Raw genomic sequence first — 13,197 nt, 5'->3', positions numbered from 1 at the left:
AATAATGACGTTTCAGAATCGTACTTTCTCTGGCTTCCGGCCATAACGCTATTGCCTAATTCAACAGACTTGACTATGGAAAACGTGATTCATGTTGTTAGCAGCAGCTCGTATTTTGGCTCAATAATCGGATTAAGTGGTGAAGTTCGGTGTTCAGCTCAGATCTTGGCTTCCGAGTCTGCGCTGCTGTTACCCAAGCTGCAAACAGCTGGAGAAACGTTTTACAACATGCCTGTGGCATACCGATGAGCCAGGAGACACCCTCTTGTTAAATTATTCCATCCAACATCAACCCCTCCTCCATCAGTTCCCCCCTCCTCCCTTCACTCGCTCTTCCTCTCTGCTGCTGTTCTCCCTTTCCTCCCACTCTCTCTGCTGTGCGCTTCACTTCTTTACGCTTCATAAAATCCAGACGGGACCCTCGCATACGTCCCGCCCCCACACATGTCAATCAAGCTCATTTGCCTCATAGCAACAGGATATCAGCGCGATCCAGGCTCCTCCTTCCATTCTCTCCTCCATCTCCTTATAGGGTAACATGTGTGCTTGTCAAACAAACCCCTCCTAATCCACCCCCATCCTTTTCCTTGTAGGGTCTCCCCTTCCTCGCACGCCATTTCTGGGAGACTCCCCAGCCTCATACATGTGCACAGGAACATGCATTCGCGCGTGCACGCATGCACACACACACGCACAACCCCGACTTTCCCCTGTCATCTCCTCAGTAGCTGCATAAATGGTCCGTTCAGCACCACTGCGGCATTTTATGAAAGATAAACACCCGAAAACAAAAAGGATGATGACATTATTTGTTCACATTTATTCCACATTAGAATCCACACGCCATCCCAGACAAACACACAGGCAGGTGAGCATACAAACCTGCAGACAGATATGTATTAACCCAACATGAATATGCTTCTTTCAATACATTAGACATGACCCTGAAACTAGTTTTTCCTGTTTGACGCTCAGAGAGGGCTCTGCACTAATCGCCTGGTTGTCCAGTGTGGTTTAAAAACATACGCAAGCCAGCTGTAGGACGGTGTTGCCACTGTCAACTGCACCGCCTAAAGAGTCAGGAAGGGCAACCCCCGCCTTTTTCCTTTTTTTTTTGTTAAAGCTGCACTGATGCCTCACGCTGAGCACTTTTAGAGCAGTTAAGGGAAGCACACAGCTGGAGGAGGAGGAGGCCCGCTCAAGATTTACCCCCGTCCAGAAAGGTGTTTACATCACAAAAGGCTTCCCATCAACATTTTGCCTCATGCCTCGAACCACCTAACAATCAGCGCAAAATGAGTGACTCATCCAAGTTGCCACGGCAACACGGTTCATCGGGATCAGTTAACGACCACCATTGTCACCCCTGCAAAGAATCAATAACAAGATTTGGGAGGTGGAGGCGTGCCAGTGTGTGGGGGGTGAATCCTCACGACCCGTTTCCAGTTTGTGCAAGCGTGGCAGGCTGCGCATAGCTTTTGCAGCAGGTAGGCGTCTCTCCCTTGCCTCAGGGCACACGCTTAGGTGGGGCTTGAGAAAATATTTCTTCTGCACCCGAGCTGCTGCTCTCAACTCTCTCGCAGGAGAAAGAGACAATTTAAAAAATATATATTTAGTTATATAAAATTCGCAAAAGCATCGCCATCAAGGAGCTGATAAATTACCCCCGCTGTAAACAAACTCGGAACACTCACATATGGACATAACTGCAAAGTCAGCTTTACACACTGAAATTGCGTCACTGAGCAAACTAGCCGCCTCTAGTTGACCTACAATATGTGATTTTCATGCTGCTCGCCCGTGTCTGTTCTGCTCCCTCACCTACGAGCTTCCTTGACTGCGGTGGGGAAGCGTGGGGTGTCCCATCACCCTAAAATTGTTTTAAAAATCTTCTCCTCATGCTCCCATTCCTTCTCTCCTTCTCTCCCTCTCTCCCTTCAAACCCCATCCCCCTCTCTTCCAGGGGCTCTTAAAGGAAAACATTGAGATAACAGCTGCCAGGGCCCCGGGGAGAGCGAGAGAAGGGAGAAAAGAGGTCAAACAGTAAAGAGAGCAGGAATCCAAGGTACAGCTGAAAGAGAAGCACACACACACTCATACTGACTCACACCAATTGAAATGTAATGATATGAACATGACACTTCATGCACCAACTTTGCAGCCCACTGTGTGCTCGAGCTTGTGTGTGTGTTTGTGAAATGTGTGACACAGAAATTACAGTGAGGAGGTGTTGTTAGCTGAATAGAAGAGATGCAGAAGGGAGGACGAGAGAGAAAGAACGAGCAATAAAAAAAGGAAAAAAAAACACAAGGGCAGGGACAACTGTTCTGTGGACACCTGTCCCTTTCGCTCACAGGCTGGAGCGATGTACAGAGACAGCTGCAGGGCCAATAAAGAAGAAAGAGTTTTCCACTTACCTCTCCTCCCCCCCTCCAATTCCCTCTCTGCTTCCACTCTCCTGCTTCAGATATATCGAAATAGTTGACTAGCAGAAATAGCGCCACTGAACCGCTACATCCAGCTGACACGCTGTACTGTATGCTCACATAAGATTCTCCTGACCATACATAATACATGGCTGAGCGCAGTTTCTGGCAGTGGCAGCCCTTGATGTTCAAACTGCGTGCACTTCTAGCTCTTGGCAGGGTTGGGGGGGGGGGGGGACAGATGCCACAATAACAGCGTACAATAACACACTGCCGCTCGTGCGGCTCGGCATAACGAATCATAATTGTGGAGATACGATCTCCAGCCTGTATCTCGCTGTCATCAACGCCTGCTACACTACTTCCAGTGTTTATATCCCACTCGTAGCAAGTAGCTGCCGAGTCCTGACAAGAGCCCGAAACGCTCTCTGACTGGACCCGCTCTAGCGATCGGGTCAAGTAGACTCCTCGTCTGTTAGTAGTTAATTAACATTTAATGCTCGATGACAGCCCGTTCTGATGCCGTGTCGCGTACGGCCGAGCCCGAGCGCCGACGAGGAGATGCAGCGGCCGTGCACACAGGCGGAGGAGGATATGAAAAGATACGGGGATAAACACTCACCGACAGCACGTTAGGATAGTACAGTCCCATCATCGTATTCTGTGCAACAACTCAAACTGTCGTCGCTCCTCTCTCCTCTCTCTCCTTTCCTCTTCTCACGCTGCCTCGCTTTCTCTCCCTCGCCGAGCCTGTGTCACCTCACCAGCTCAGTCTCTCTTGTCTGTCTCACAGATTCAAAATCTCCCTCTCTCTGCCCCCGCTCGCTCTGTCTGCCCTGCCAATCCCCTCCCCACCTCCTCCTCCTCCTCCTCTCCTGGCTTCTGTCCCTGTCACTCTCCCTCACTTGCTTACTTGCTTGCTTTTCTTTTCTTTCAACCCCCCCCTTCCCCTCTATCTATCTCTCTCTCTCTCTCCCCGACTCCCACTCAGTCTTTTCTTTCCCTCTCCCACTCGCTCCTTTGCTTTCCCTCTACCCCCAGCCTTCTGTTTTGCTGCTGTGCCCTTGCCTGCTCATCTCTTCTGTCTCTTCTCCGGTCCTCCTCCTCTCCTCCTATCTCACCCAGATAGCCTAACGCCTCCCCCTTCCTACTTCTCTGCCTCTGTCACACCTGCAAACTTTCCCCTCCCCTCTGCTTTCCTCTCATGTCGCAGTCCTCCTCTCCTCTTCTCTCTTCACTCTCTCTCTCCTTCTATTCTCTTTCTCCATGTAGGTGAGTTAACTGGGGCTGCTGGCACCACTGGGAGAGAGCAATAGACGTCTTTTCTTCTCTCTCTCTCTCTCAGACACGCACCTTGTTACGCAAATGAGCCGGTAATTTTACACATCAGTCATTTTTTTCCTGCAAAAGTCACGACTGCAACGATACTAGGTCATACCGAGCAGCGTTTTTCATAACACCGCCAACATGGCCCAAGTCTGGCTGTTATCACATTCAACTTAAAGCTGTGTCAGACGATATTTCTATAAAAACAAGGAGGATGAAGCCACGGCGGTGTAAGCTCTGCAGCTCCCCTTAGGTTTACAGAGCATTTTAGCATCTTTTAGATCATTGTTTTGGATTCGCACTCGCTGCATTTTTAAAAATATGTATCAACCTGGTTTCAGCTCCCAACCCTCACGGTAATTCGCGTCCAGCAGAGAGCTAAAGATAGCATCATTACAGCTAAACATATTGAAGCATTGAGCAGATTTTTCTCAGAAGAAAACGACACCACTGAGGGCACCAAACACGCCCTGAGCAGGAAGGCTCATCAAAGATGCAAGAAAAGATGCCAGCACCCGCCGAACAAATCGCCATCGTTTCTTGAATGACGACCATCGACTACGCGAGTAATGAAGTGGCATTAATCTTCAGCACAGCACACTGCACGTGAATCCTTTGCTCAAATGCAGAACTCCAGCGCGGCACAGGTTTGCGCACCGGGTGACAAATACCATGCCAAACCATTACCTGATGATTTTACTTTATATAAAAAAAGTTTGAAAACTACTTCAATAGACAGCCTGCCAAGTTTCATACTCCATCTGCAAAGAGCTTGTCTTCCCCTTCACACTTGGGGCTTCTACTACTCTCCAGGCTCTTCCTTCCAGGAGTCTTTGATCACATCATTCTCACACTGCTGCTGACAGTTTAGCACCTCAGTGTTGTGGAAGCCTCCGCTGCCCGGCATTGTTTTCTTCCTCTCTGTCATTTTTCCCCCCTCCTGGTCAGAGGCCAAATCACACCTCCAAGTCCCCAAGCAGTCCTTGAATGACTTCTTTCGATCCCAACAAGAGGCTGTTCAGACAAGCCGAAACTTTAAAACATCATCACTTGGAAAGTAAGATTAAGAGTGAAATCAAAACTGTCTGTTTGACTTCCATGCTTCTGCAATACCCACTTAGCTGTACTAAAAAAAAGCCAATTCTCATACTGGGGCAAATAAAAGCATTCAAGTGAAGACAGATAAAGTGCAGATAAGCAGCCGGAGGTTGTCGGGCACCACGGAGTGTGGGGGATGAGGAGATTACGGGCAGAACATGAGAGGATGAGTGGATGAACGGAGGATGATCTAAGGATTAACCACATAAACTGAGCAGTCTAATAACACAATCAGCAGGCTAATACAAAGATGGGCAAACATGCTGTAGTCTTACACGCACACACACATAAACACAAACAAGATGCAATGCAGTCGAGCCTTTTTTGTGAGTGCGTGTTTGTGGGCAGAAAACTATAAGATCAGCATGTTTAAAGGTGCTAAAAGAGAAAGAACAAGTTGGATTTGCCATCTGAAAGATGATTACTAAGTGTGCATTATTGGGAACGGAAAGGAAAGTGGGTGGAGGGTAATACTGGAGGGGTGTGGAGGCGTGTCTTTTACTACACGACTGCTAATTTATAATCTACACCCCCACCTTGTGGTTTGAAGAGCTACACTGAGCCATATTAATGTTATCGGAATACTGTATAAATGGAAGGAGTGGAATGAGGCCACATTACACAACGTGGATTTTGGCACATGTTTTTCCTCTTACCTGACTATGAGACGGGTATCCGTGATAGCTGAGCGTCAAGGGGTCGTTGTTCTGAAAGAGAGGAGCAGATTTTTCGGAAACATGGTCAGAAATTTGTAAAGAAAAAGGACAAGTCGCTTAAAAACATTTTCATGCTTCATTGTTATTCACTCAGACTTTTTTCCTTCTGTTTTTATGCCCACTAAGCTGTTGCCTCCATATTTGACTTTACAGCTGCGTGCCGTTTCTGACTCCTAATCAAATTAACTCTGTTCTGTGACACACTCCTGCTATCTCCCAAGTCAGTCTCCTCCAGAGTTTTCCACCCAGTGGATCTTTTGTCTGCTTGCAAAGCCGTGATAACGGGGGCGAGTGAGATCATGCGAGCAGTAGATGAAAGACGGGAGAGAAAGAATGAGTGTCACCGCGGCTCTTAAATCATAAATAGGTCAGGAGTGTCAGCGAGCATGAAGCCCATCGGTGTGAAATGCGATCATGAGCCCTGATGCAATCTCCAACACATCCCTCTCAATGTTCTGGCTGTGCAAAGCAGCGGCGGATACATCAAACATCTGGTGAGTAATTACAGTAACACAAGATGCAGAGGAGACAAAAAAATAATTTGTTTATGGCCAAATATTAAACATAAATCATTCCTCTACTCCCTAAAATAGTTTGTAACTCACTTTATTCACTCTCATAATACCGTGTTCCAGCTTTTATGCTAATGTATTCCATTAAATGGAGGCGCTTTTCACAGCAATTACAACACACTTTGAAGGGAGAAAAAAAACAGATTTGCCTGTCTCTGACTTCATATCACTAGATTAGAAAACAACCCAGCTTCTCCCTCCTCCCTCTGTCCTTCCCCCTCTGATCTTCCTTTCATCTGGAACCAATGTCCCTCGTCTGCTCTGTACCCAGGGGGAACACTTTGCTCTGTGCGCTTCACAGCTTGAGTTCGCCTGATTAATACTGTAGCCATCTAACTCTGGACCCCATGGGGCCGTTTCACTAAAACTAAGCACAACATTTCCAAATGTAAGAGGCTCGGTTGAGGAGGAGGGAGCAGGAAGCGTCTTCGTGATTGAAAAATGCAGCTTGCGCGAGTCTATCTCAGAGCCAAAAATGTACTTAGTGAACTGGCTTTGGGAGGTAGAAGCTCTAAATAATGAATCACCTCTTAGAGGCTTGAATAACATGAATAAAGTATGAACCTTGCTTTACGGTGAGGCCAAACTCTAAACACAAAAAAATAAAAAAACACTGAAGGTATGGGGACGGACGAGATTCATGGAACGGGCACGCTGCGTCACAGTGAGGGCGGCGCTCTCACAGGCAAACATCTGGAAACATATGAGCAGGAAAATAGGGAAGGACTGGAAATTCAACAGGAAATGGGCAGCAAAGAAAAAAATGGGGGGGATGGAGGGAGCAAAGACAATGACTCATACACGAGTGGAGTCATGTGCTTAATTTCCTTAAGCAACTGAGCGGGATGAGTGGGGGAGGGGGGCAGTGCACTGGAGTCAGCTCAGGATGAGTGTATCTCAGTGTCACTCAACACCGCGGCCACTTGCACCGAACATGAGAAAATGAAAAACTCTGTACTTCAGGTAGTCAATAAAGGCGCGCTGACTCGTTCCGGGGATGGTGATGGTAATGACTTTTTTTCTGGGGAGGGGGCGGGGGCTAAAACAACAGAAGAAACTGCAGGGGAAGACCGGGTGAGCAATCACGAGAAAGTAGCAAAATGACCTGAAGTCAACAGATGGCAAAGATGGGGAGGAGGGGGAGGAGAGGGGAGAGAGACCAGCTTGCAGGAGGTGGAGGGGAGACGGGAGCAGTCCTGTAATAATTAAATCTGAAAGGAAGCACAGGATGAGAGGCTCAGTTACCTCCAGGTTTCTCCTTCACTCAGCAGAAGTATCCCACTGTACACATGAACCCTGATACCGCTCTTAAAAAAAAATAAATACAGGTGGGGTAGGTGTGTGTGTGATTGTTTAGCACGTGTGGGATGTCTAATTTGGTCACAAGACTCGTGTCTATTCCTATCGCGCCTTGGGACCGCTGCTGTTCTGATGAGGAGGAGGAAAATAGGAACTACATTTCACTACTCTGAGAGTCATCCTACCTAACTGCAAAGCAGGGCACTGCATACACTCGAGAGGATGTGAATCCACTTCTTCCACAAAGCACTTATGTGCTAAGCCTCCAAACTGTTGGCCAGATGATCTAAAGTTTATTTTCCCCTCGGTATACCTCACACAGTAAACCTACACGTGCTTCTTTGAGGGTACGCTGGTTGGAATCACTGGGGGGGGGTTTTGGAGGCTGCTTCGACCCTTCTGGCATGAAGATAATCATGAAGCAGCATCAGCTGCTGGATCACATGCTACATAATGAAACCGCTGAACACAATTGTGATTTGGATCCCCCAATTTATTTCAGATCTGATAGAGAGAGAATTAACATTTGTATGTAATTATTTACGGCACCACATAATTGCCCATAATGATTAATCTGCATTATCCCTTCATTCCAGTGAAACCAGAGACCAGTATTGGATTTTTGGAACCAATGTTGATGACATTGTGGCTGCTGGCCCCATTTTTACATTTAATATGTCAGACTTCACTCTAAAAGGCAGTTAAACTCCTAAAGTATGGGGCACTGTAAAAGGATGGAGCCTGATGGGAAGACTGAGTAGCAATAACTGGACCCATACATCATCTCTTTTATGTACTGTATTTAAGAAATATTACACAAAAACTACAAAAAAATCATCACATTTTTCAGCCCTATGCCCCAGGTGTAATGCTCAAATGGTTTCCCAATCAATTTACTAAGTGTACCAATAAAAAAAATTAAAAATCAAACTAGAGATGCGCGGATCAACCAGCCAGGGAGCGGAATCAGCTGATATCCAGCGCTCCTGGCTTTGACCGGTGACCGGATGGTCAGCCTCACATTTGTCTGATTACAAGCTGGTCCGTTTCATGCACGCACAACACACACACACACTGCAGGGCAGGGAAAAAGTCAAACGTAAACTCACATTCACATGCCAAAATATCATTAGTGTTGAAGCTCCTTACTGTAAGCAAAGACACAAAGTTTGCCAAAGCAAACCAGAAGAGAAGCCACGGCTTACTTTGGCAAATCTGAATAGATTTGTTCGTAGCAACAAACCTAATCGGGGTCATAAATCACCCTCACTCAACTGAAAATGGACATTTTAAAGAAGCTAGCAAAGGGAAAGTGGCTAAAGCTAAAGCTATCCAGAACTCAGAGCTAGCCACGAGCCAGCAGCCTCGGTATGAGCAAAAGATCAAAGCAGTTAGGAGGAAAAATATGGAGACAAGAAGAAAAGAGAAAAAGGTCAATTGTTTCATAAATCTGCTTCACCTACTTTTTTTTCTCTTTTGGCTAAAGCAGTATTCATTCATTCAGGTAAAGGTGATTCAATCTTCTTCACTTTAACTAACAGGAACTGAGAGAAGACCCAGTAACAATCTGCATGTTGGATTTAAGATGTAATAACTTCTTTTATTAAAGAAATGATAATGTTTCTAGCTACTCAGAGAATCACAATTTATTATCTAACACCAAACATTTTATTATTGGTGGTTGAAAGTCATTAATATTCATACTATACACTATTATATATAATGATTTATTAATAGGAAAAAAAGACCATAATAACACAGTTTTGTGCAGTTTGCAAATAGAGATTGAAGAGCAATGTTTAAATAAACATCAATATAACACTACACCCCATCCAAAGCCAGAAATCCTGGTAAATCCCCAAACTGCACAATTTGGTAGCTCAAAAGAACAACTTTTTAGTACTACGGTTAAAAATCACCCCAAGATATTATATTATGCAAAAACTGGGTAATACAAGACAATAATAGCTCCGTTTTGGGAAATTCTCGAACACTGAGACTGATGTCTACCTTTCAAATAAGCATGAACTGATACACTGCTACACACCATCAACACTAGAAATGCTGTAAAGTCTCCAGACTGAAGTTAATATAAGGATAAGTACACTGTAGCAACATCAAATTTCCCCCCAAAGCCAAGTCTCAAAACACCGCCGGTCTTCAACATGAATCAGTCAAGAGATTTCTCCTTGCAATTCATCACAGAAAATCAGGGTCCCAAAAACTAAACAAATATTCTCCACCGGCTGCAAGAGAACATTTTTCTTGCTGACATTTTCATACCATTTCAGTGCAGGGGCTGAGATGAAAGTACAGCAGGGTGATCCACCTACATTAACGTCCTAGTCAAGTCATTTGTCCTCAGCGCTGTCGCCCCAGGCAGGACCTTATTAGGTTAGAGAGAGCCCCGGTTCCTACGCAGAGTGACAACAAAACACGGGCCGCTCAGCAGCAGGCCAGATGGATATTGAAGCCGACAAGCTACTCTAGACAATTCACAAAATCTGACCAGAGCTGAAGACGCAGGGTGCCGTTATGAATCCTCTGTCACCCTGAAAAATGCAGGACTTCCCCGGTGCTGCACTGGAATGCAATACAGACTGATTGTGTGTTGTTCGGTTGGCGGGGAGAGCAGCACGCTCATTTAAAATCGGAGAAGGGCAACGGCAGAGGCAGGAAATCAGTAGCTAATTTCTCTGAACTCATACTGCTGAAAGCACTCAGCTTCTTCTTCCCTTTTTCTTTTTTTTTTCTTCCTTTCACTGGCTTTATTTGCCCTCGTTAGCTGAGCATTCAGTCATTCACTGCTTGCTGCACCGATTTATAAACGCACTGCTGCTCTGCTAAAACTTTGCAGCTTTGACTCAACAGAGCACTTCCTCCCACTCCACTGTGATGACATCAGAGCCTAATGAGAAAAACAGCAGTGTCAATAACCAAACGGGAAAGATCCCATTATTAGGCCACAGCGGTATAAATTACTTTCTCTCTCTACCGCAACCACACCCCTGTTCTGCTGGCTTCACAGGTCAGAGTTCAACTCTTGCCGTGTCGTCAGCAATAAAGACTTTTTTTAAAAATCAAGAATGGAAAAAAAAAAATAAGGAAGGGAGACAGCGTGCTTTGCAAGAGCCGGGGTACCAGATGCTGTAACATTTTCCAGTATTTACCCTCCTCCTGAAGATTAGCTTTACAGACGGCCTTCTCTGTGATTTTATAGACGTTTCTTGGAAAGTCAAGCGTCCCGATTTAAGGAACTAAGGAAAACTGAACGTCACCCACCCCAGTTTGCTTCTGAAACCTTAATGGTGTCAGCGGGTTAGAGGAATAAAAATACGTCAGTGTTTTACATACACACACTGGGTCTGGGGGGAGGGGGGTAATTCGTGGCACAAAGCACAGTGGAAAAATGGTCTGTACAGATGAGGGTTGTTATTTTTTGTTTTCCCTAAAAGGCCAACGGTAAAAATTTAAACCCAGTGGAGATTTTGGAGTAATAATACAAATCTATGGATGCATTTTCTGCCTTTTACTTTTTTTAATGACATTATTTACTGGTTAATTTTTGTAGTCTGCAAAATGTCAGAAAGTAAGTTTATGGTCACATTTCATGTCTTCAAACGTTCAGACTGCACACGTTTAATGAGAAAACATAGAAAAGTGGTGAAACTGCACGTATAGAATGTATGAATAATAAACTTAAGGACCACGTATGCTTTTTCTTATTTTCTGTCATATGTACAGTGTCACAGTGGTGTGCTATCATATTTAACACTCAAAATTTCTAATATTGAAGCTCGGTGCTCTAGTTTCAGGCTTCTTTTTTTTTTTACATTTTTTACGTTTGGGTCTGTGTGATGTCAAACTGCCATCTCAGCTGAGAGTACAGAAGCTCCGCCCACTTTTTATTTAAGAGGGGCAGCCAATCCAGTCTAAAAGAAATGTGACCTTAAATGCAGAGGAATTAAACCAGCTCAATTCACAGCATGAAGTGATGAGCTAGAGCAGGGGTCGGCAACCTGCGGCTCTTTAGTCCGTATAGTGCGGCTCCGCGTGGTTTGGGAAAATAAATTAGAAGTATTTAGCTGAAGTGTATTTTATTTATGTTAGATCTTTTTAAACTTGTAGTTCTAAATTGGAAGATTATTGTGATATTGAAATATAAAAATAAAATTATATTCTATTATTTTTTTCATGGCTCAAAATAAGCGTCACACTCCCGGAAGCCGGTTAACCCGCCGAAACGGCGTGCATTTATCGAGACTTTCAACCCCAGGTAGGCCAATTATGGATCTTCGGATCCACATTATGACAGCAGCTATTCTCAATCGTGAGCTATGTTAAAAACAAACACCGCTCACGCCTCACAGATGACAGCTTACAGTCCTGCGTAAAGATGACGTGACTTCGTACAGCCCCGATTTGCAGACGCTGTGCGCAGAGGTTCGGGAGCAGAAGTCCCATTGTAAACATACCACGGCAGACCCGATGAACACGCTTTTCAGCATCTCTTTATTGACCACTTCTCACACATGGTTGCTGTACGCATACAGCCGGCTGTAGCTTTTCAGCTCACAGCCCGACACATACCAACAACAGCATAGACGGCACAGACGTTAAGGCGGCGAGGCGTGATTGCGGGTGCCGCTCAGGTACGTCCTCCTAGACCACGCCCCGCCACAGACATTAACCAGGTAAAATACATATTTAGGCAGAATTTTGCAAATATCTATTTTTTTTTCAGCAGCATAGTGCTTTTTTTCCCAATTATTTTTTAAAAGCCAGGTCAAGGCTCCAAAAGCCCAAAGGCGATTTAAGGGTGGCGGCTCACAACAGTTTTTATTTGCTACATGGATCATTTTAGTTCAGCTGGGTCTTTCCTTTTGTTATATTTCTTTAAGAGTTCAAAATGTGTTAATTACATAAATAAAATGTAATTTTCTCTGTAGCACTTCATGGATTTCATAAGCAACACACCTTAGTTGTTCACACAAAGCATAAAGGTAAAAAACAATATATACAGTGTTATCTTGATTTTAGATGTCAAAAAGTATTTGCGGCTCCCAGTGTTTTCTTTTGCGTGGAAACCGGGTCCAAATGGCTCTTTGGGTGTTAAAGGTTGCTGACCCCTGAGCTAGACAAAGGTCCAAAGAAGGGTTATTTTAGGACACTTAACGTGGAGTTGGAAATGAATCTAACGGCTGCCCTTTATTTGTTTGACTTCATCAGACCTGCAATGACAGCATTAGAAGAGAAATTCACTTGCTATATAAAAATACAGGGCTGGAAGATGTTTTTAATAACTCGCTAGTGCACTAATAGGAGCTTTACACAATGGACTACAGTATATAAGCTTCATCTGGTTTTCACCAATATCTGTGTGACGGCATCCCATAAAATCCAGGGCCTTAAATAAGGATCTCAGGGATCAGTGCGGTTATAATGCCCCCTCCAGTTTGAGATGTGATCCCATTAGCTGGAAACAAAGCCTCTTTGCTGCCAGTGATAGGGCAAATCTGTTCCTGCACCATCTAGGGAAGGAGGGGGTTCTCCTACTCTAATTTCCGGACTGTCCAGCCAGTTCACGTTCAATACGTTTTAGGGGCTGAAGCTATTGATCCGTGCTCTTCTCTCCCACTCTCTCTCACACACACACACACACACACACACACACACTCTCTTCCCTGCACATCTGTTTTTAAGTGCATTACATTTCTAGCCATGTCCGTCAGCACTCCCTCGACTGACAGCAGGACGACG

At 45.0% G+C, this 13,197-nt stretch overlaps 1 protein-coding gene across 4 annotated transcripts in view; it reads right to left on the bottom strand.

The window, feature by feature from the left end:
- Nucleotides 1-13,197, bottom strand: part of rbfox2 (RNA binding fox-1 homolog 2) — a 41,265-nt gene that overhangs the window by 25,851 nt on the left and 2,217 nt on the right. For 3 of the 4 annotated variants that reach the window (XM_084931148.1, XM_084931146.1, XM_084931147.1), the window contains exon 2: nucleotides 5,507-5,557. In XM_084931148.1, the coding sequence (XP_084787274.1) occupies nucleotides 5,507-5,557 (51 nt within the window). Of the gene's footprint in view, nucleotides 1-3,048; nucleotides 3,652-5,506; nucleotides 5,558-13,197 lie in introns of those variants that run through there. The other variant, XM_084931149.1, reaches the window with a different exon arrangement.

This window comes from Perissodus microlepis, chromosome 6 (genome assembly GCF_051167445.1).
Source record: "Perissodus microlepis isolate ML-2025 ecotype Zambia chromosome 6, ASM5116744v1, whole genome shotgun sequence".
Lineage (NCBI taxonomy): Eukaryota > Metazoa > Chordata > Actinopteri > Cichliformes > Cichlidae > Perissodus > Perissodus microlepis.
This window is presented reverse-complemented; position numbering and strand designations above follow the sequence as displayed.